This window comes from Oncorhynchus clarkii, chromosome 12, assembly GCF_045791955.1.
Source record: "Oncorhynchus clarkii lewisi isolate Uvic-CL-2024 chromosome 12, UVic_Ocla_1.0, whole genome shotgun sequence".
NCBI lineage: Eukaryota > Metazoa > Chordata > Actinopteri > Salmoniformes > Salmonidae > Oncorhynchus > Oncorhynchus clarkii.
In genome coordinates, this window is record NC_092158.1 from 18763100 (window position 1) to 18788445 (window position 25346).

Sequence of the window (25346 nt, forward strand, 5' to 3'; positions counted from 1 at the left end):
AGAGGTTGAAAATATTGGTAAAGTTACTACTCGGGGTGAGTGGTTATAAAGGTGAGGTAATTCATTTCAAGGTGAGTTTCTGAAGTTGAGGTAGAACCCATGTGTGTTTACAAGGGTGAGGAGGTACTATGGGTAACTGAGGCTCCAGATGGTTAGCTGAAAATGAGGTAGAAGCCAGGTGTGTTTACAAGGGTGAGGAGGTACTATGGGTAACTGAGGCTCCAGATAGTTATCTGAAAATGAGGTAGACAGCCTAATAGAACCCAGGTAGCTGTGGTTCAGCTGCAGTAACCATGGTGAAGTGTCCTCTATGAGGGCGAGGTGTGCATCCTCATATGACTAAGGAGGTTGCGTTGCTGGGTGAACTTTCCGCCACACAGCTGGCACTCGTAGGGCTTCTCCCCCGAATGGACCCGCATGTGCTCGGCGAGGCGGTACTGTCGTGTGAAGCGCATGCCACACTCCTCGCAGGCGAAGGGCTTGAGGCCCAGGTGACTCCTCATGTGGCGCGTCATGGTGCCTCGCTGAGTGAACAGCTTGCCACAGATGTTACAGGGGAATGGCCTGTTCAGCCAATGGCTCTTCTCGTGTTGCCGTAGTGATGTCGCGTCCTTGCAGCTCTTACTGCAGACAGTGCAGAGATGCCCAGGTTCTTCAGGGTCAGGCTTCATCCCCTTTGATGCAGAGTCATCTGGGCATGTGTCCGGATCTTTGTCCTTCAAGTATCCACCACATTCCTCTTCCTCTTCCTCCTCCTCCTCGTCTTTCAGGTAGAGTTGGTCGTGGGTGTGTGTGTCGACATGGGCATTGAGCTGTTCTGAGCTGGGGAAGCCTTTCCCACAGGGGATGCAGACGTACAGGTTGTCCCCCACACCTGGCTCAAACCCTGGCTGGGGCTGACGGTAGATGTAGTTGGTGTTTCCGTTTCTCCTCCCTTTTCTTCCTCCTCCTCCTCTTCCACTGTGCCCGCTCCCCTCACTCTGATCTAGACCGTTCTCCTCTCCATCCACCTCTCCATCCTCCAGCTCTGGGGTCACTTTATCACCTCGGGGCCTCTTGCGAGGGGCTCTGGGCTGGAGGTCTGTGGAGGTCTTTGGAGGCTCTGGCTTGGCACTAGACATTGTGGGAGGAGTGGGAGTGGGGGAGAGAGAGGAGGAGTGGGGGGAAGAGCTCTGGAGCAGACTGCTGGGGGACACCTCCTCTGTGGCAGTGCTCTCCGACGGACTCCTTTTGGACAGGTCCAGTCCCAGCCCATTACTCCTACCTTCTCCAGAGGGGCTGAGGGAGGCACAGCGCGAGCCTGAAATAAACACCTTCTCGGACAGATCCTCTCTCAGCCTTCCCTCCTGGCTCGGTCTCTGGTTCCTCTGGCTCCCCTTCTTGGACCCTGAGTGGTTGTTATGGTGCTGGTGGTTGTGGAGGGGGGTGGAGGAGAGGCAGAGGGGGCCAGGGGTGTGTCCATTTGGGGTTGGGGAGGTGGAAGAGGAGGGGGTCATCTTGTTGGAGCTGGAGGGGGTCTGACCGTTGTGTTTGAGCTTCCTGCGACAGAGAGCAGCCAGTTCAGTCAGCTGGAGGTAGGAGGCGGCGATCAGGAGAGACGAGATACTGTGGTCACTGACAGAGTCAGAACTGGACAGACAACCTGTATAGATGAAGTCCAACACCTAGAGGAATGGGGGGTAAGAGAGTAATCTTTATATTGTCCCAATGAGCAATTTGTTTCACAGCAAGTTGATAACCGAATGCAGATAAAACAGCTAGGCTTCACAGCATTGACGTGGAAACTAAAACGTTGATTAATGTGTAATGTCCGTGGCTACTAAATTACATGAATGACAGAGTCCCATACAACTATGTCTGTATATGTGACTGTGGTCAGTGAGACACTGCCCGTCAAGTGACCCACCTGTCTGAAAATGGAGGGGCTGACCATCTCTGTGTCCAGGTTGATGAGGTTGTCGTGGGGGACCAGCGACTTGAAGTAGACGCTGCTAGCCGCCAGGACGTTCTTGTGGGCGCGGAACAGCGCGTTCTCCACCACGATGATGACATCACACAGGTATCCTTTGGCTCGCTGCTGGTTCAGCTGCAGTAGCAGCTGCTTTGAATGATTCTGCTGTTCCATCACACACACTTTGGTTTACACACCTGGGGAGAGAGAGAGAGTTCAGTTCTGAGAACTCAAAGAAATCCCACCACTAAATTTAAACTCCTGCAGGTCCAAACGTGCTCCTGAAATTCTTGCAATGCCCAGGATGCCTAAAAAAAATGTAAAAAGTTGCCCAAGTATGGCCAATACATTACACCTCTCTGCTCACCCTGAAACCATCACACTGTTTTCCTCAAAAGATAGGCCTCAACAACATACTGGCAGGAGGAAGAAAGATAACCAATGCGATAAACTAACCACCAACCCAATAACGAATACCAACAAATATCAAAAACCTGGTAAAAATAACCTAAATTGTTTTTTTTGCTGCTCTACCATTTATTCTTGGCCCATTGTAGCTTCTCTGGTAGCAATAGATTCTGAGGAACCAGAGAAAGTAACCATGAAATGGTTCTATTCATTATCACAGCACACAAACACCTTAACCCAGCTCTACAGTATTGTCAGCTAACACATTAGAGGAAAAAACATTATAATTGGGCTACAAATTCTTATTTTCAATGACGGCCTAGGAACAGTGGGTTAACTGCCTTGTTCAGGGGAACAGTGGGTTAACTGCCTTGTTCAGGGGAACAGTGGGTTAACTGCCTTGTTCAGGGGAACAGTGGGTTAACTGCCTTGTTCAGGGGAACAGTGGGTTAACTGCCTTGTTCAGGGGAACAGTGGGTTAACTGCCTTGTTCAGGGGAACAGTGGGTTAACTGCCTTGTTCAGGGGAACAGTGGGTTAACTGCCTTGTTCAGGGGAACAGTGGGTTAACTGCCTTGTTCAGGGGAACAGTGGGTTAACTGCCTTGTTCAGGGGAACAGTGGGTTAACTGCTTTGTTCAGGGGAACAGTGGGTTAACTGCCTTGTTCAGGGGAACAGTGGGTTAACTGCCTTGTTCAGGGGAACAGTGGGTTAACTGCCTTGTTCAGGGGAACAGTGGGTTAACTGCCTTGTTCAGGGGAACAGTGGGTTAACTGCCTTGTTCAGGGGAACAGTGGGTTAACTGCCTTGTTCAGGGGAACAGTGGGTTAACTGCCTTGTTCAGGGGAACAGTGGGTTAACTGCCTTGTTCAGGGGAACAGTGGGTTAACTGCTTTGTTCAGGGGAACAGTGGGTTAACTGCCTTGTTCAGGGGAACAGTGGGTTAACTGCCTTGTTCAGGGGAACAGTGGGTTAACTGCTTTGTTCAGGGGAACAGTGGGTTAACTGCCTTGTTCAGGGGAACAGTGGGTTAACTGCCTTGTTCAGGGGAACAGTGGGTTAACTGCCTTGTTCAGGGGAACAGTGGGTTAACTGCCTTGTTCAGGGGAACAGTGGGTTAACTGCCTTGTTCAGGGGCAGAACGACAGATATTTACCTTGTCAGCTCGGGAATTTGATCTAGCAACATTACAGTTAACTAGTCCAATGCTCTAACCACTAGGCTGAAATCAAATCTAGAGTCGGCTTTCCATTCCACAACAAAGCCTCCTTCACTCACGCCGCCAAACTTACCCTAGTAAAACTGACTATCCTACCGATCCTCGACTTCGGCGATGTCATCTACAAAATAGCTTCCAATACTCTACTCAGCAAACTGGATGCAGTTTATCACAGTGCCATCCGTTTTGTTACTAAAGCACCTTATACCACCCACCACTGCGACCTGTATGCTCTAGTCGGCTGGCCCTCGCTACATATTCGTCGCCAGACCCACTGGCTCCAGGTCATCTACAAGTCCATGCTAGGTAAAGCTCCGTCTTATCTCAGTTCACTGGTCACAATGGCAACACCCACCCGCAGCACGCGCTCCAGCAGGTGTATCTTACTGATCATCCCTAAAGCCAACACCTCCTTTGTCCGCCTTTCCTTCCAGTTCTCTGCTGCCTGTGACTGGAACGAATTGCAAAAATCACTGAAGTTGGAAACTTTTATCTCCCTCACCAACTTTAAACATCTGCTATCTGAGCAGCTAACCGATCGCTGCAGCTGTACATAGTCCATCGTAAATAGCCCACCCAATTTTACCTACCTCATCCCCATACTGTTCTTATTTATTTACTTTTCTGCTCTTTTGCACACCAGTATCTCTACCTGCACATGACCATCTGATCATTTATCACTCCAGTGTTAATCTGCTAAATTGTAATTATTCGCCTACCTCCTCATGCCTTTTGCACACAATGTATATAGACTCTTTTATTTTTTTCTACTGTGTTATTGACTTGTTAATTGTTTACTCCATGTGTAACTGTGTGTTGTCTGTTCACACTGCTATGCTTTATCTTGGCCAGGTCGCAGTTGTAAATGAGAACTTGTTCTCAACTAGCCTACCTGGTTAAATAAAGGTGAAATAAAATAAAAATACACAATCCATGTCTTAATTGTCTCAAGACTTAAAAATCCTTTAACCTGTCTTCTCCCCTTCATCTACACTGATTGAAGTGGATTTAACAAGTGACATCAATAAGGGATCATAGCTTTCACCTGGATTCACCTGGTCAGTCTGTCATGGAAAGAGCAGGTGACGATGTTTTGTACACTCAGTGTATAATCAGTGTTAGTAACTAGGCTTACTGTTAACATAAGCCTACATCCATTATCATATGCCAGGTATTGGTATTCAAACACCTGCTTTAGATAAAGGTTTTTATGTAAACAACTTGATTGGAGCAATTAACAATAGTTATATTTACAGTACTGACCAGTGTGTGTAATACACACACACACACACACACACACACACAGGTCCCCTGAGGGAATCAAATCCACAAACCTTGTCGTTGCAAGTACCATGCTCTACCAACTGAGCTGCACGGGACCCTTGGGTAATTTAAAAACAGGATGGTACAAAATTTGAAATAGTACTACTGATAACAACGCATCTCAGTCTTGCCATCAATACAGTATCTCAAAACACACGCTCCCTCCCCCAAAAATACACACTGAAACAAAAGAGTTGTTTGGGTAATCCACCTGACGACTGCACAACACACTGATGATGATAAGATGCTGAGGGTCCATTTATGAGCCTACAGCCCCGTTCTGCCCCCCTCCTTTCCTGCCTGCTCAAAAATCACCTCATCGCTTAAGATGAGAGAACCATAGACTTACAGTATATAATCAAGCCATAACCAGGAAGGCAGGCTGGACAGAACAGGCCGTAACCAAGGCATCTGGAGGGAAGAGAGAACAGAGAGCAGGCCATATAACCAGGTGGTCTGGTCTGGAGAGGATGTCTGGCCTACAGGATCAATGAGTTAGCCTTGCTAGAATCTGATAAACACTCCTGTTTATAAATAATTTCAATATAGGTTGCCTGTACTGTTCTATCTTGTGTTCTAAAACTGTTCTAGTCTGACCTAGCCTGTGTTCTGTAACTGTTCTAGTCTGTTCTGTGCTACCCAGTGTTCTGTGCTACCCAGTGTTCTGTAACTGTTCTAGTTTGTTCTGTTCTACCCAGTGTTCTGTAACTGTTCTAGACTGTTCTGTTCTACCCAGTGTTCTGTAACTGTTCTGGTCTGTTCTGTTCTACCCAGTGTTCTGTAACTGTTCTAGTCTGTTCTGTTCTACCCAGTGTTCTGTAACTGTTCTTGTCTATTCTGTTCTTGTCTGTTCTGTGCTACCCAGTGTTCTGTTCTACCCAGTGTTGTTCTACCCAGTGTTGTTCTACCCAGTGTTCTGTAACTGTTCTAGTCTGTTCTGTTCTACCCAGTGTTCTGTTCTACCCAGTGTTCTGTAACTGTTCTAGTCTATTCTGTTCTTGTCTGTTCTGTTCTACCCAGTGTTCTATTCTACCCAGTGTTCTGCAACTGTTCTTGCCTGTTCTGTTCTACCCAGTGTTCTGTAACTGTTCTAGTCTGTTCTGTTCTACCCAGTGTTCTGTAACTGTTCTAGTCTGTTCTGTTCTACCCAGTGTTCTATTCTACCCAGTGTTCTGTAACTGTTCTTGCCTGTTCTGTTCTACCCAGTGTTCTGTAACTGTTCTAGTCTGTTCTGTTCTACCCAGTGTTCTGTAACTGTTCTTGTCTGTTCTGTTCTTGTCTGTACTGTTCTACCCAGTGTTCTGTAACTGTTCTAGTCTGTTCTACCCAGTGTTCTGTAACTGTTCTAGTCTGTTCTGTTCTACCCAGTGTTCTGTTCTACCCAGTGTTCTGTAACTGTTCTTGTCTGTTCTGTTCTACCCAGTGTTCTGTAACTGTTCTAGCGTTCAGTCCTAGCCTGTGGGTTCTAACCTGTAATATCCTATGTTCTGTTAGCCCGTGTTCAGTTTGGCTGTCCAGTGTTTCAACTGGTCTTCCTGGCAGAGATCACTGCCAGTAAATCACATGATCTGGTAATCTAGCTGGGCTTTAGGCATTAGGTCCACTACAGGACGCAGTTTGGCCCTCTGGTAAGACCTAGGGAATACTGATAATCTGAGCCAGTCCAATTGACACTCCTTAATGCTCATTAACTTAAATTAACTGTTTTCTAGGTATAAAATAAACGTCCTTTCCACTCACCAGGTGGGCTGAACGAGGAGCGAGACATGAAAAATAACATCCCCATTGTTGAGCCAGGTTTACTCCAGGTGTTCTGGAAAAGGGCACCCCAAGGATAGCCCATGTCACATGTTTACTCCTAACTAGCTAACATAATTATTACTAAACACATGTTAACTCCTAACAGAATTAGTTTGTTAGATGCATGCCAAGAGGAGTGTAGTTGGCTGGCTCTTACTACCTTCTGATGGAAGATTTTTTTTTTAAAGTCTATTTGCTTCATATTATGGCAACTTTGTTCCGTCCAAGTTTGTGTTAATTCAGTTCAACCAAAAAAGGCCAGTAAGTTTTTACAGCCACAATCCTGAGTTTGTGTTTGAGCCAAACATTAGTCTTACCACCTGGTATAAAGCGGAGGGATGTGGCTGAGGAAATGTAACCACTAAAACTTATAGACCAAGCTAAAAAAAGCAGAGACTGGCTGTACATAATAACATTGATTTGACGCCACAGTTTTTAAACATATTGTTTGTGTAAAACTGAAATGGCAATAAAACATACAAATTTGAGTAAAATAACCTCAGGCCTATTCTGGGCCATGATAGGGTAAGAAAGTTGTACTAGCGGATGTAAACAATCATGATGCTTTTGTTATATATTCTTCAGGAACCAATGGGTAGAAATCATTCATAGAAATTTAACAGCAGGAAACATTCTAAGAGAGTGGCAGCGATCAGAAAATAAATAAATAACCAAATCTACAAATTCCGGAACAATTATTTTTTATTTCAGCTATATATACACTATTTTGTAGAAATTCTGCTAGATTTTGGTCAAACCTACGCAGCAAAACGTTAAATCAACGCTACTGGTTGCTATGTTGCAAAAGCCCAACGTTTCTCACATACTGGAGAAACATTTAAATTCAATGCTGTGGCCATCATCCTACAAGCATTCCAAACCAGTGTTGCTCTACCATGATCTAAAACAGGGATCAACAATTAGATTCAGCCGCGGGACGATTTGTTTCTTGAGCAGATGGCCAGAACATAATTACAAATTATCTGTAGACTGGAAATTGACTGCAAGAAGTCCAAATAGATATAATATTTAACGAAAACAATTCATTCAAATCTTGCTTACATTTGTATACAATCACATATAAATCTCTATTAGCGTGGGTATACTTTGGATCAAAATGTCCAAAAATATTATCACTTGTAGCTGATTTGCGGGTGTTTTTACATTTTAACTGTAACAATAATAATAATAAACTCTAAAATGTATGATTCATTGATACAGTTGAGAGAACGAAATCTTGAAGGAAAAAAAAAAATCAATAGGCCTACTCGTCTACCACAAAATTGATAATGCCCTACGTGCAGAGGGGGTGGCGAAGGGATCCACCAATGTATTTTATTCAATTAGCCTATATATATATTTTTTTTTTTACATTTATTTTATTTAATCAGGTAGGCTAGTTGAGAACAAGTTCTCATTTGCAACTGCGACCTGGCCAAGATAAAGCAAAGCAGTGTGACACAGACAACACAGAGTTACACATGGAGTAAACAATAAACAAGCCAATAACACAATAAACAAGCAATGACACAGTAGAAAAAGGAAAGTCTATATACAGTGTGTGCAGAAGACATGAGGAGGTAGGTAATAAATAGGCCATAGGAGCGAATAATTACAATTTAGCAGATTAACACTGGACATTAACATGTGCAAGTAGAGATACTGGTGTGCAAAAAAGTAAATAAAATAAAAACAGTATGGGGATGAGGTAGGTAGATTGGGTGGGCTATTTACAGCTGCAGCGATCGGTTAGCTGCTCATAGTTGATGTTTAAAGTTGGTGAGGGAAATAAAAGTCTCCAACTTCAGCGATTTTTGCAATTCGTTCCAGTCACTGGCAGCAGAGAACTGGAAGGAAAGGCGGCCAAATGGGGTGTTGGCTTTAGGGATGATCAGTGAGATACACCTGCTGGAACGTGTGCTACGGGTGGGTGTTGTTATCGTGACCAGTGAACTGAGATAAGGCGGAGCTTTACCTAGCATAGACTTATAGATGACCTGGAGCCAGTGGGTCTGGCGACAAATATGTAGTGAGGACCAGCCGACTAGAGCATACAGGTCGGGTGGTATAAGGTGATTTGGTAACAAAACGGATGGCACTGTGATAAACTGCATCCAGTTTGCTGAGTAGAGTGTTGGAAGCTATTTTGTAGATGACATCGCCGAAGTCGAGGATCGGTAGGATAGTCAGTTTTACGAGGGTTAGTTTGGCGGCGTGAGTAAAGGAGGCTTTGTTGCGAAATAGAAAGCCGATTCTAGATTTGATTTTGGATTGGAGATATTTAATATGAGTCTGGAAGGAGAGTTTACAGTCTAACCAGACACCTAGGTATTTATAGTTGTCCACATATTCTAGGTCAGAACAGTCCAGGGTGGTGATGCTAGTCGGGCGGGTCGGTGCGGGCAGGGAACGGTTGAAAAGCATGCATTTGGTTTGGCATTGAAGCTCATTTGGAGGTTAGTTAGCACAGTGTCCAAGGAAGGACCAGAAGTATACAGAATGGTGTCATCTGCGTAGAGGTGGATTTTCCACCACTGCATACATCCAGATTTCAGTTAATATTCTTAGTTTGTTGAAAGTTATTCATCTTATTCCAAAGCTGTGAAAAACAAACCGAAGCCAGCAATCCACAGGCTAAAATTAGTGCAAGTATAGAGGTGGTTGCCAAGCTGGTAATACTAGTTCTGGAATTAGGCTATGCCCTCTGGGCATACAAGCCATTTGTTAGGCGTTTCTGGTATTTCTTCAAAAAACATCGTGCAACCTCTTGAACACAACCACACATGCCAACTTAAATCAAAAAACGTGACGATCTGAGAAAATGACATATTTACCTTAATGAATTGATGAACACTGTTTATTTACTATCCTCTCTCACCTCACAACCCTCGGTTCACAATCTTGCTAAGGCCAAAATGTCATAAATATGCCACCTTTGGTTATTTGTCAATTACGCTTTTAAAAACAAATGTAAAATATACTGTATTTTAACAATCCTTCTTACAAAAGGACCCTTCTTGTGAAAATACCCAAAATCATGGTCTTTTTTTGTCCTTGCTTCGTATTGAATCCCTCTACTGGAGGTATGTTTAGGCCGGAGGTCATCCAGCCTGGTCCTGGACAGCTAGCAGGGGTCTAATCCTAATCAGTACTCACCCAATCGATTTAACCTAACCTTTATTTACCCCGGTTAGTCTCATTGAGATAAAAATCTATTTTGCAGAGAGACCCGGTCCAAGATAGCAGCAGGGTCAAAGTTTAAGTGCTGGGCTGGAACTGTCCACATACACGCACAAGACTTTAGAGAGGTAGAGATATTTGAAGAAGTGAGCAAGGCATTGTGAGCAAGACATTCTTGACATTTTTCAAAATAAGCCTCTGATCGTCAAACGTCCTCTGTGTTAATGTTGACAGAGTTTATTCTAACCAGAAACTGGTGTACCGGTTCGTCGTGGTTCATGTCATGTTAATGTCACGTTCCATTCCTTCCTTTCAGTGGGAAGGGAGGTGGGTTGGATTGCATTAATCCCAGATACCTGAAATGAGACAGGCTGCCAGTATGGAGTAGGCTACCCCATTCATAGATGCAAACTGTTTTAGCGTCTATTGGCGATAGTATCTTCTGATCAGGGGAGTTTTGTTAAGAGCCCCAACACTAGTCTAAACAAACACACATTGCTTGCTGCACGTTTTTGGAAACATAAGGAACGCATCTTTGATAACAATATAGATATATTTTTAAAAGGTTAAATTACTACACCTTTAGCGTTAGGGGTCACACACGGCCATATCTCCACGTTACATCGCTTGTTTTCAGAAGACAGACGGAAGACATAGTTAATTAGCATAGGTGGCTTCCTATCTAGCGTGCTCCAAACACCAGTGCTGTGTACAAGCGTAACTGGGAAGGAAGTGTAGTTCGGAAGCTGGAGGCACACACAGCTTGTAGATCTGTGCAAAACTGCTACAGTAAGTACATTCTTTCTTGCTAATTTGAAAGATAAGGAGCATACCAGCATATGTTTGGAAAATAATTTTGAAAGCAATGATTGACGTTTCTAAACGTTAAAACACAGCTTCGGAATTGTAGTTCACATGGAGCCAACAGTGGGTGAATGTAACTGCTGGAAACCGTACCTACGGAGAAGCTAGGAGTAGGTTAGTTACCAATAATCTTCCTGCCAGAGTGCCAATAGGAGGAGAGGTAACCTGGAGTGGAGCCAATGAGAGGGGTACACTATGAAGGAAACTATATTGAACAGAAATAGAAAATGCAACATGTAAAGTGTTGGTCCCATGTTCCATACGCACAAAAAACAAATTTCTGTCACGGATTCCCACAGTACTGCTGCTCATTCCGTTCACCAGCTCAGGAGGTCTGACCACCAACCCCGGACTGGAGGTCTGACCACCAACCCCAGACTGGAGGTCTGACCACCAACCCCAGACTGGAGGTCTGACCACCAACCCCAGACTGGAGGTCTGACCACCAACCCCAGACTGGAGGTCTGACCACCAACCCCAGACTGGAGGTCTGACCACCAACCCCAGACTGGAGGTCTGACCACCAACCCCAGACTGGAGGTCTGACCACCAACCCCAGACTGGAGGTCTGACCCCAGACTGGAGGTCTGACCCCAGACTGGAGGTCTGACCCCAGACTGGAGGTCTGACCCCAGACTGGAGGTCTGACCCCAGACTGGAGGTCTGACCTCCGGTCTGACCCCAGACTGGAGGTCTGACCACCAACCCCAGACTGGAGGTCTGACCACCAACCCCAGACTGGACGTCTGACCCCAGACTGGAGGTCTGACTACCAACCCCAGACTGGAGGTCTGACCCCCAACCCCAGACTGGAGGTCTGACCCCCAACCCCAGACTGGAGGTCTGACCCCCAACCCCAGACTGGAGGTCTGACCCCAGACTGGAGGTCTGACCCCCAACCCCAGACTGGAGGTCTGACCCCCAACCCCAGACTGGAGGTCTGACCCCCAACCCCAGACTGGAGGTCTGATCCCCAACCCCAGACTGGAGGTCTGATCCCAGACTGGAGGTCTGACCCCCAACCCCAGACTGGAGGTCTGACCCCCAACCCCAGACTGGAGGTCTGACCCCCAACCCCAGACTGGAGGTCTGACCCCAGACTGAAGGTCTGACCCCCAACCCCAGACTGAAGGTCTGACCCCAGACTGGAGGTCTGACCCCAGACTGGAGGTCTGACCACCAACCCCAGACTGGAGGTCTGACCACCAACCCCAGACTGGAGGTCTGACCACCAACCCCAGACTGGAGGTCTGACCACCAACCCCAGACTGGAGGTCTGACCACCAACCCCAGACTGGAGGTCTGACCACCAACCCCAGACTGGAGGTCTGACCACCAACCCCAGACTGGAGGTCTGACCACCAACCCCAGACTGTCTTGTCTCATTATTCAGCTTGTCTCATTACGCACACCTGGTTCCCATTAATGTTATGGTGCTTTTTTTGGCTGTGTGTTTATTGTAAAAATGAAATAATGTCAAATTAAAATAAGGGGATGATGACGCAATCTTTGCGAGAGGAAGGGAATCTGATTCCATTGGTACTCAACTCGTGGCTCAGACACTTCATTCAGGATAAATGGAGTTAAGATAGTTCGGCGTGTCATTGTGAAAAGGCAATACTGCTCTGTGACCACCATTGACTGGGACGCACAGCCTTAACGCGCAGTTGAACTCAGTTGCCCAAAGTTACCTCGGCAACTCCTCAAACTCGACAAGGCTCTGGTCACAGATTTGAGAGAACCCCGTAAACTACAGTTATGAAGCTGGCTTAAAGCTGTACCTATTGTGACACTTACAGAGCCAGGTTCACACAAGGTGTTCCGGGAAAGGCCAGCGCAAGGATAGCTCATGTCACGTTTACTCCTAACTAGCCAGGGCTGGATTAATGCAAGGGCTTACAGGGGTTGAAGGCAATATAGGTAGTAGTGGTGCGCGGGTCAGCTGTTTGTTCACCCGCACCCACCCGCAATTGCTAAAACCCATCCTCAACCGCCTGACTACGTGATGAAGTGAAAATGTGAGGCCCGCACCTGACCCTAAACTGCAAATATAGAAATTATGCTGTAGGCTACAGTCAGAGATGGAGGACCGATTGTTTTGTCAGGTTTGACAGATACGTTTCTGCTAAGAATTTCGGTAGGCTATCAGTAGGCTTGTCTGTAATTAGATACATGCAGCTTCTCTTCCGTCATTACATGCTGCCCTAGAATAGGGTTTCCCAAACCCGGTCCTGGGGCCCCCACTGAGTGAACGTTTTGTTTTTTGCCCTAGGACTACACAACTGATTCAAATAACCAACTCATCAAGCTTTGCCTAGTTGAATTAGCTGTGTAGTGCTAGGGAGAAAAACAAAACATGCACCCAGGGGGGCCCCAGGACCGGGTTTGGGAATCCCTGCCCTGGAAGACCTTGCGAACCAGAATAATGTCATAAATTATAGAATGAATGCATCAATCTAGTTGACATAGGTAAAGTTCTGAAATCTCGGCTTCTTTCGCTGAGAAACGACGTTTAGGAATCAGGGACAAAATACAATAAATAAATAAATAAATACAAAAAATGCACAGTCGCATTCTCTCAAGATGCTGAAACTCCTGTTCCCGAGTCAAAATGTACATTTGGTGTATCATTCTACTGCAAGAAATGCTTAATTCTGCAGGCATTAATATTAAGACTGAAAGATTATAGTCAGTGTCCGGATTTCAGTTTCCATTTAACCCCTCAGAACAGTAGGCTACAGTTCCCTTGACGTGCCATAGGCCTATTTGAAGTCCCCTTCTTGTTACTGTCAAATATGTATAGCGCTTCACAATCATCACACATAACATAAGCATTGCTATCATCCTCTACCACTTCACCAAAACTTTCCTGTACCTCCCTTCTCTTTATTTTCAACTCTCCATTACGCAGCTTTTCACTTCTCCGTTTTGCTTCAGTGGATCAACGTTAACTTTTTCCTTTCACAGCATTATAAGGCTGCGTTGAGACAATGACTTATCAATGACCCAAGCCCAGCTCATTAAATCCCTACCATTGTGTCGCTGAGTTGTCATAATGCTTCAGCAAGTGTACATTATCCCAGGGGCGTTGGAAGACACAATGTAATGTACATCATTTATGTCCCTCTTACTGCACTGAATGCCTCTGCTGATCCTACAGTTATTGTATGCTGTAAATCATATGCCTATGAACCAGAGCACTGAGGCGGTGTTCCCTAGCAGGAAGTCCACTATGTGTAACTCACCATGCACTAACATTAATCACCCAAGCATTTCTACCTCTGCTAAGCTTCCCTGGATAACAAGAACACCTATGTGAGAACTGCAACTGGATCCTGGACTTCCTGACGGACCACCCTCAGGTGGTGAGAGTACAGGCAACAAAACATCCCCCACAGGGATGAGGTCAAGCGACCTGGCAGTGTGGTGCCAGGACAACAACCTTTCCCTCAATATCAGTAAGAGAGAGGAGCCGATCGTGGACTAAAGGAATGGAGGGCCAAACACGGCCCCATCCACACCGACGAGGCTGTAGTGGAGCGGGTCTAGAACTTCAAGTTCCTCTGTGTCCACATTAGAGGTCGACCTATATATGATTTTCCTAACGCCGATACCGATTATTGGAGGACCAAAAATGTATTTGTAATAATGACAATTACAACAATACTGAATGAACACTTATTTTAACTTAATATAATACATCAATAAAACTCCATTTAGCCTCAAATAAATAATTTGGTTTAAATAATGCAAAAACAAAGTGTTGGAGAAGAAAGTAAAAGTGCAATATGTGCCATGTAAAAAAAGCTAACGTTTAAGTTCCTTGCTCAGAACATGAGAACATATGAAAGCTGGTGGTTCCTTTTAACATGAGACTTCAATATTCCAAGGTAAGAGGTTTTAGGTTGTAGTTAATATAGTATTTATAGGGCTATTTCTCTCTATACCATTTGTATTTCATATACCTTTGACTATTGGATGTTCTTATAGGCACTATAGTATTGCCAGTGTAACAGTATAGCTTCCGTCCCTCTCCTCGCCCCTACTTGGGCTCAAACCAGGATACATCGACAACAGCCACCCTCAAAGCATCGTTACCCATCGCTCCACAAAAGCCGCGGCACTTGCAGAGCAAGGGGAACAACTACTCCAAGTCTCAGAGCGAGTGACGTTTGAAATGCTATTAGCGTGTACCCCGCTAACCATTTCCCATCGGTTACACCAGCCTAATCTCGGGAGTTGATAAACCTGAAGTCATAAACAGGTCAATGCTAGAAGAGCTGCTGGCAAAAAGCAGTAAAGTGCTGTTTGAATGAATGCTTACGAGCCTGCTGCTGCCTACCATCGCTCAGTCAGACTGCTCTATCAAATCATAGACTTAATTATAACATAATAACACACAGAAATATGAGCCTTTGGTCATTAATATGGTCGAATCCGGAAACTATTATTTCGAAAACAAAACATTTATTATTTCAGTGAAATACGGAACCGTTCGGTATTTTATCTAACGGGTGGCATCCCTAAGTCTAAATATTCCTGTTACATTGTACAACCCTCAATGTTATGTCATAATTACGTAAAATTCTGGCAAATTAGTTCGCAACGAGCCAGGCGGCACAAACTGCTGCATATACCCTGACTCTGTTGCAAGAGAAGTGCTACAATTTACCTAGTTAAAAGAAATTCATGTTAGCAGGCAATATAATATTAATGCAGTTTTTTTTATTTTATTTTACCTTTATTTAACTAGGCAAGTCAGTTAAGAACAAATTCTCTAACCACTAGGCTACCCTGCCGCCCCAATGCTGTTTAAAAACATATACTTGTGTATTGATTTTAAGAAAGGCATTGATTGATGTTTATGGTTAGGTACACGTTGGAGCAACGACAGTCCTTTTCTTGAATGCGCACCGCATCGATTATATGCAACGCAGGACACGCTAGATAAACTAGTAATATCATCAACCATCATAACTAGTGATTATGAGTGATTGATTGCTTTTTAAAAGATAAGTTTAATGCTAGCTAGCAACTTACCTTGGCTTCTTACTGCATTCGCATAACAGGCGGGCTCCTTGTGGAGTGCAATGAGAGGCAGGTGGTTAGAGCGTTTGACTAGTTAACTGTAAGGTTGCAAGATTGAATCCCCGAGCTGACAAGGTAAAAATCTGTAATTCTGCCCCTGAACAAGGCAGTGAACCCACCATTCCTAGGCCGTCATTGAAAATAAGAACGTGTTCTTAACTGACTTGCCTAGTTAAATAAAGATGTAAAAAAATGATAATAATAATAATAATAATTCAAAAACTGTCCAAATCGGTGTCCAAAAATACAGATTTCCGATTGTTATGAAAACTTGAAATCGTCCCTAATTAAATCAGCCATTCCGATGAATCGGTCGACCTCTAGTCCACATCCCAAAGGAATGAACATGGTCTACAAACACCCAGCCTCTTCCCCCTCAGGAGCCTGAAAAGATTTGTCATGGGCCCTCAGATCCTAAAATGTGTCTAAAGCTGCACCATTGAGAGCATTTTGACTGGCTGCATCACTGCTTGGTATGGCAACTGCTTGGCATCTGACCGCAAGGTACTACAGAGTAGAGGTGGACCGATTAATCGGAATGAACGATTAATTAGGGCCGATTTCAAGTTTTCATAACAATCGGAAATCTGTATTTTTGGGCGCGGATTTGCCCATTTTTTTGTTTTTACACCTTTATTTAATATTTTTAACTAGGCAAGTCAGTTAAGAACACATTCTTATTTTCAATGACGGCCTAGGAACAGTGGGTTAACTGCCTTGTTCAGGGGCAGAACGACATATTTTCACATTGTCAGCTCGGGGGATCTAATCTTGCAACCTTAACTAGTCCAATGCAATAACGACCTGCCTCTTTCTCGTTGCACTCCACAAGGAGGCTGCCTGTTATGCGAATGCAGTAAGCCAACGTAAGTTGCTAGCTAGCATTAAACTTATCTTATAAGAAACAATCAATCAATCATAATCACTAGTTGGTTGATGATATTACTAGATATTATCTAGCGTGTCTTGCGTTGCATATAATCTGACTGAGCGGTGGTAGGCAGAAGCAGGCGCGTAAACATTCATTCAAACAGCACTTTTGTGCGTTTTGCCAGCAGCTCTTCGTTGTGCGTCAAGCATTGCGCTGTTTATGACTTCAAGCCTATCAACTCCCAGGATGAGGCTGGTGTAACCGAAGTGAAATGGCTAGCTAGTTAGCGTGCGCTAATTGTTGTTGTGTTGCTAGTTCGAACCCAGGGAGGAGTGAGGAGGAACGGAAGCTATACTGTTACACTGGCAATACTAAAGTGCCTATAAGAACACCCAATAGTCAAAGGTTAATGAAATACACTGCTCAAAAAAATTAAGGGAACACTTAAACAACACAATGTAACTCCATGTCAATCACACTTCTGTGAAATCAAACTGTCCACTTAGGAAGCAACACTGATTGACAATAAATTTCGCATGCTGTTGTGCAAATAGAATAGACAACAGGTGGAAATTATAGGCATTTAGCAAGACAAAGGAGTGGTTCTGCAGGTGGTGACTACAGACCACTTCTCAGTTCCTATGCTTCCTGGCTGATGTTTTGGTCACTTTTGAATGCTGACGTTGCTTTCACGCCAGTGGTAGCATGAGACGGAGTCTACAACCCACACAAGTGGCTCAGGTAGTGCAGCTCATACAGGATGGCACATCTGGCCATCAATGCGAGCTGTGGCAAGAAGGTTTGCTGTGTCTGTCAGCGTAGTGTCCAGAGCATGGAGGCGCTACCAGGAGACAGGCCAGTATATCAGGAGACGTGGAGGAGGCCGTAGGAGGGCAACAACCCAGCAGCAGGACCGCTACCTCCGCCTTTGTGCAAGGAGGAGCAGGAGGAGCACTGCCAGAGCCCTGCAAAATGACCTCCAGCAGGCCACAAATGTGCAAGTGTCTGCTCAGACGGTCAGAAACAGACTCCATGAGGGTGGTATGAGGGCCCGACGTCCACAGGTGGGGGTTGTGCTTACAGCCCAACACCGTGCAGGACGTTTGGCATTTGCCAGAGAACACCAAGATTGGCAAATTCGCCACTGTGCTCTTCACAGATGAAAGCAGGTTCACACTGAGCACATGTGACAGACGTGAAGGTCTGGAGGCGCCGTGGAGAACGTTCTGCTGCCTGCAACATCCTCCAGCATGACCGGTTTGGCGGTGGGTCAGTCATGGTGTGGGGTGGCATTTCTTTCCATGTGCTCGCCAGAGGTAGCCTGACTGCCATTAGGTACCGAGATGAGATCCTCAGACCCCTTGTGAGACCATATGCTGGTGCGGTTGGCCCTGGGTTCCTCCTAATGCAAGACAATGCTAGACCTCATGTGGCTGGAGTGTGTCAGCAGTTCTTGCAAGAGGAAGGCATTGATGCGATGGACTGGCCCGCCCGTTCCCCAGACCTGAATCCAATTGAGCACATCTGGGACATCATGTTTCGCTCCATCCACCAACGCCACGTTGCACCACAGACTGTCCAGGAGTTAGCGGATGCTTTAGTCCAGGTCTGGAAGGAAATCTCTCAGGAGACCATCCGCCACCTCATCAGGAGCATGCCCAGGCGTTGTAGGGAGGTCATACAGGCACGTGGAGGCCACACACACTACTGAGCCTCATTTTGATTTGTTTTAAGGACATTACATCAAAGTTGGATCAGCCTGTAGTGTGGTTTTCCACTTTAATTTTGAGTGTGACTCCAAATCCAGGCCTCCATGGGTTGATAAATTTGATTTCCATTGATAATTTTTGTGTGATTTTGTTGTCAGCACATTCAACTATGTAAAGAAAAAAGTATTTAATAAAAACATTTCATTCATTCAGATCTAGGGTGTTATTTTAGTGTTCCCTTTTTTTTGAGCAGTGTCAAATGGTATAGAGGGAAATAGTCCTATAATTCCTATAATAACTACAACCTAAAACTTCTTACCTGGGAATATTGAAGACTCATGTTAAAAAGGAACCACCAGCTTTCATATGTTCTCATGTTCTGAGCAAGGAACTGAAATGTTAGCTTTCTTACATGGCACATATTTTACATGGAACATATTGCACTTTTACTTTCTTCTCCAACACTTTGTTTTTGCATTATTTAAACCAAATTGAACATGATCCATTATTCACTTGAGGCTACATTGATTTTATTGATGTTTTATATTAAGTTAAAATAAGTGTTCATTCAGTATTGTTGTAATTGTCATTATTACAAATAAAAAAATAAAAAAATTCAAACTGGCCGATTAATCGGTATCGGCTTTTATGGTCCTCCAATAATCGGCATCGGCGTTGAAAAATCATAATCGGTCGACCTCTACTACAGAGGGTAGTACGCACGGCCCAGTACATCACCTCTATACCAGGCTGTGTCAGAGGAAAGCCCTAAAAATTATCTACCTCCAGCCACCCAAGTCATAGACTGCCCTCTCTGCTACCGCACGCAAGCGGTACCGATGAACCAAGTCTGGAACCAACAGGACCCTGAACAGCTTCTACCCCCAAGTCATACGACTGCTAAATAGTTAACCAAATACCTACCCGGACTATCTGTACTGACCCCCTATTGCACTAACTCGTACATCACATGGAGTGCATTCAGAAAGTATTCAGACCCCCACATGAGACTCGGAATTCATTCTAACATTAAAATATGCAGTACAAATCTCCAAACGTCTTTTAGTTTTTTTTATACCACAGTTAGCTGTGGTATTGATTTTTTATACCACAGTATAATGCTCCAGGGCTAATTTTGTTAGCATTTTGGTTGGATTTTCTAGATACAGAACATAAAACAAGATTTATAAGGCAAGAATGATCTCTTATGTCTAATAAAGCAAGTACTGCAATAGTTTAAGCATATGTTGCAGGACAATAAAAAAAGACAACAACAAAAAAAGAAAATCAATGTCAAGGGGGTTAGCAACCAATTGACCAACCACTGACGGAGTTGACAACAGAAACTCAAAACAGACATATTCTTGTCTTTAAAAATATAAGTTATATACAAATATTTGTAAAATATGGAAAAGTATTAATTTGACAATCCCCAACAAATTATAATCATTCTATCAGATGTTTCAGCACTCTGACAGAGTTTGTTTTAGGGAGTTGATAAAATGATTCATTTTTCTTTTTTATTCAAATGGTATACAAAGTAGCAATTTTGTTTTTCCTCAGTTGCTTTGACTAACTAAAATAAACATTTGAACCAACATTAATAGTCTAGCTTAATATTATATAAGGGAGATGGAGTTGACATGTTATGGTTGTGACCATGGGGATTTCAATATTGTTTGTTTAAATCTATCAACAGTTGAGAACTTGTCAGACCATAAGTGGTCTTGTTGCACTACAGTTAATCAGGAGATAAGTAAGGGGTTCTCATGGTATAGCTGACCCTGCTAAATAATAATTAATTTATGATTTTAGACAAATCTGACGGAGTTGACCAAACTCCAGAGACATTTTTTTTAAATCACATTTTTGAGAGAAATATTGCTTAAAGTCAGAGATGACTATTGCAAGTAACTACAGTACATGTGATACTTTCAGTTAATATTCATTCATTTATGCCAGTTATTAGAATTTGAAACACTTTTGTGGTGTTTGAAATTGTGATCCTTTTTTCCGGACAGGGGCATTTCCTGGCAGAGAGCCGACATGGAAATGACTAAAACTGGAAAATTACTAAAAACAAATGTTTTCCGTATATGTTGGTACATGAACATTATTGGAATATGGCAAATATTAGTCAATTATTGCATTCTATCCATGCTGGCTTTCGCATACTACCTGAGACATGAAACAGATAGGTGGGAGGGCAAACTGGTTACCACCAATTTATGAATGAGCATTGCGCAACTTGCCTAAATGGGTAATTGAAACACATCAACCACAATTATGATTTATTTATTTTAAGGTGTGACATCAATACATACATGTAAATGTTGTAAATGTTGATAAAAAAAAAATCACTGGACAAGTTAAAGGAGTATTGTGTAATATTCTTGATTTGTAATTTCAGAAAATGTCCATAATAAATAAATAAATGGCAGTAATAGTTTTCCATTATTTTTTCACACAAAAAATATTTGGGGGCCCATACTGGCTACCGGATTCCTTGCTCCGGGCAAACACTACACCACGCCCACACACGTTCGTTTCTTTGACGTAGTACCTTTAACGGAAACATAGCTGTTGATAGAGAATACAATCTCGAGAGAGAAAAAAAAACATACAAATGGGCGATACCCGTCTACAACAAAATAGATACCACCTCAGAGTTTCTAAACCCAAAGGCCGAACATCGCGAGACTTCCGGGAACGCTTTAGATAGAACTGCATCGGTCTGCGGACCCAAATGTAGCATGTATCGGTCAGAAAATTCATTCAGACTGTGAATGAATCAGCGATTCATATTTTTTTTGTTGTTGCTCATATTACTTTCTACCTTCCGAGAATACCTCGTATTTTCTGACAACTGATGCGTCCTCTCCTTCAGTGTCGAATTAAGTATGTAACTATGTTAACAATCATTGATCTACACGTCTTTCTGCAAGCTTCGCGCACTGACCGATATTAAGCTGTATTAGTTGAGTGGCAACCCATGTAATTTGCTAGGTTATTGTTATCTTTGCGCTGTTGAAAATTGTGTTTTACTGGAATAAAAGTACTGGGGACAACTCATCTGCCTATACCTGCTGAACGGGGCTTACAATAGATTTGATTTTGATGTTCAAGTTCAACGTCGGCGATAGTTTTGGTAGAGTATTTTGATGTTCAAGTTCAACGTCAGCAATAGTTTTGGTAGTGTATATGGTAATTGTTTTATATACTGGGTAAAATGTATAATTTCATAATGAAGAATCACTTTTTCGAGGCGCACTGCATGTCCAAAACTGGAGGAGAAAACAAATAGCTCACTCCAAAAAACCTTCCATAAGCTTTAAAAAAAAAAAGATTTTGAAATGGGGGTGAAATCGAAAGTTGTGCTATATATATATATATATATATATTCATTGGGTATGTCATAGCTCATTTGTAAATGATAAATATAGATATTACTAGCTCAACCCCTTAATCTGCAAAAACAACAAGTTAATTAGTGGGTGATGGTGATTTCAGAAACAAAGTGGTGGTGGGGGGGGGGGGGGGGGGGGGGGGACAAAAAAAACAAACTAAATTGCCCCCCTCCATTAACCTAACAGTGGGGCCGTAGATGCCTAGTGTCCTTTATGGCTCCGATCAGGTGCCTACATAGTATACCATATAGACAGACATACACCATTTACACACACACAAACTGAAGTCAGCTCAGACAATTCCAGATCAGAGGCCCACAGCTCATGAGCTGCATCAACAGCATATTTGAATTTTGTGCATGAATTGTATCGCATCGATTCGTTCTCTAATCAAACCGAATCGTTTCAAACTAAAACGTATCGCTTCGGTATCGTATCCGAGCCCATGTATCTACATATGTATCGGATCTTCTTGAAAGGGAAAAATGCACATCCCCACGATATAGCCATTTTGACTTTGTGGCTGTGGTAACTAGTGGCAACCTTAGCAGAGGGGGTGGGTAAAGGGGTCCACCAATGCCTTTTATTCAATTAGCCTATATTGATGCGCCAGCCTTGCATACATTAGATTTAAGTAAATGTTTTGTTTGTTTAAAGTTATTTATCTTATTCCAAAACTGTGAAAAACAAACCGAAGCCCGCAATGCACGGGTTAAAAGGAACGCAGGTAAAGAGGTGGTTGCCAAGCTGGCTACACACGGGGAGACCTCTCTGGGCATACGAGCCAAATGTTTGTTCTTTCTGGTGTTTCTTCAAACAACGTAGTGCAAAATCTTGAACATGACTACACACTCCAAGTTACATCGCAAAACATACGAGGATCTGAGAAATATTACATAGATTTACCTTAATTCATCGATGAACGCGTTTTTCATTTACCATCCCACCTCACAACCCTCTGTTCGCCATCTTGCCACTGCAGGCTATTTCCCTGGGAAGCCTACCCCCTGGCCCAAATTTAAATAAAAGCCAACTGAAAGGGGGAGAGGAGAAAAAGGCTTGCCTCTGCCTCAGAAATGCCAGACCATCCGCCGATGAGCAGAAGTGCCCTGAACAACCAGGATGCAAACCGGATCAATTGACCAGAATCCACAAAGATTACAAACGCCTCAGACACACGGTATGTATGGGCCCCTGTCCCATGGCATTCTACAAACTCAAATATCCTTGAGCCAGGTGCTTGAAACAGACTTGATGTGAAAAACTCACTAGAAGTGATAAGAGGGTGTGGTGCAGGCTGATTATAGGTTACATGTCTCTGTCAAAAAATGAGTAAATTATTTCAAGTCTTACACCATGCTGACATGAAGGCACAGCATTCTTTCACCCTTGTCTCATTGATTGTATGCCAATAATGTGTATTACATCTTATAGTGTGAGATAAAAATAACTGACAGAAATAGTTAGTACACCTCTATCAAATATGAATCTCTCAAAAATAAATTATTAAAAGAAACACAAGAAATACACCCATTTGACAAGGTTAATAAACCATGGAAAAGTTGTTGTTTGAAAAACCATTGGTACTTAAATAATAAATACATTGTGTGTTTTAAGTTAAACTGTCAATGTGTAAACATGTGACAAGGAGCAGTAAGATAAATAGATTGAACATTCATTTAAACTAATTTCTTACTGCCTTTAGACAGTGTTATTAACACAGCAGTATGAGTGGTAATTCATTGGAAATTGTAAAACAATTTATAGTAAACCACACAAATATCATTGTCCCTGTCCAATTACTTGGGGGGGGGGGGGGGTCATCATGTCCTTTACTGGGGAATAACAAACCACAACTAAAATCAACAACTAAAACATTTGGACTACTTAAGTCAGCAATCCAGGTATGGACTTTTAGAGGCAGGCTGATGAGCTTGACTAGGGGTTTATCTCAATAGTGAATTTCAAGTACAGTAGCTTCCTCTGCTTGTATCCTCTCTCTCATGTTCTGATCTGTAAGACCTGGATGCCTCTCTCCTCTGCAGTGGAGGTTGCTGAGGGGAGGATGGCTCAAAATATTGTCTGGAATGGAGTAAATGGAATGGTATCAAACATCATTTCCCTTAGCGGTGCAGCGGTCTCAGGCACTGCATCTCAGAGCTAGAGGTGTCACTACAGACCCTGGTTTGATTCCAAGCTGTATCACAACCGGCCGTGATTGGGAGTCCCATAGGGCGGCACACAATTGGCCCAGCGTCGTCTGGGTTAGGGTTTGGCTGGGGTAGGCCGTCATTGTAAATAAGAATTTGTTCTTAACTGGCTTGTCTAGTTAAATAAAAATTCAATTTACTCCATTCCAGCTGTTGCACTCCATTCCAGCCATCATTATGCACCATCCTCACCTCCACTGCTCTCCAGCTATCCCTATGAACAGTGGGTCACAAGAAGACGAGGTGAAAAGAGGAGGAGAGGAGATGGTGCCAATTCATCTTTAATTTATCGTGTGTGTGTTTTCTCTGCAAGGGATTATATGTTTACCAGTATGCCCCCTAGAGGACATAGCATACACTATAATAACACCCATATCAGTATTGTCAAAAATGATGTATATACTGACAAGATACTTGTCTCTCTGCCCTAACAACAGGAGTCGTTGTCCACAAAGCGGCACGGCGGTTGACAAATGCCCGCAAATACATCTCTTTGGATTGGTGGATACATCTAATTATTGTAATAAAGTTTTAAATATTCAATGAGGGTTGTTGATGTCAACCACCTGTATTAAATGTAGAGAGATGCTATGCTACTAGCCTCATGTCATTAATTTGCATAGCCATCTCCAGACAACTCCGATATAATGTGTTTTCAATAAGTGTCCGGGATGTTACGTGTCCTACTTATATCACTCATAACAACCTAAACATTACAAAACTTCTATTCGATTAAATAATCCTCACGTAGCAAATAAGCCATTCTATTTTTTGTTGATAAAATTCGACACTATCATTGAACTCCATACAAAAACTCCTTGCTTAGGCAAGCGAAGGAAACTAAACAACGCCACCTTCTGGAGGAGGTAGATTTTTGTCCGAGTTGGGCCTCGCTTCACCTCTTTCTCTCTGGTATCGTCCATGCAAGTTTTTGGAAGTATGGCACTTGTGTATATTACCTAATTGACAACTTTTACTTTTACTCCACTACATTCCTAAAGAAAATATGTACTTCCTACTCCCATACATTTTGGTCATTTTCTGACAATTGAGTACTTTTTCCACCACTGAAGTATGGTACCTATGGTATAGCATATGTTCCATCATGGTAGTAGGCTATTCCATAGATTTTAAGGCAAAAGTTTGATTCAGTGAGGGATCTATTTTTTTTCACACCAAATACAAAACATACACATATGAACAACAACTTACAGACCAACTACATCACATATGAACAACAACTTACAGACCAACTACATCACATACGAACAACAACTTACAGACCAACTACATCACATACGAACAACAACTTACAGA

The 25346-nt window shown here is 43.3% G+C and overlaps 1 protein-coding gene across 1 annotated transcript; it reads right to left on the reverse strand.

Annotated features, from left to right (window-relative positions):
- Positions 1-308: 308 nt before the first annotated feature.
- On the reverse strand, positions 309-22759 carry LOC139421895 (hypermethylated in cancer 2 protein-like). The gene is made up of 3 exons (XM_071173028.1): positions 22726-22759; positions 1907-2148; positions 309-1664 (listed from the first exon to the last, which is right to left on the reverse strand). The coding sequence occupies exons 2-3, from the start codon at positions 2123-2125 to the stop codon at positions 309-311; spliced, it is 1575 nt and encodes a 524-aa protein (XP_071029129.1). The 5' UTR covers positions 2126-2148; positions 22726-22759.
- Between the last annotated feature and the right edge of the window lie 2587 nt (positions 22760-25346).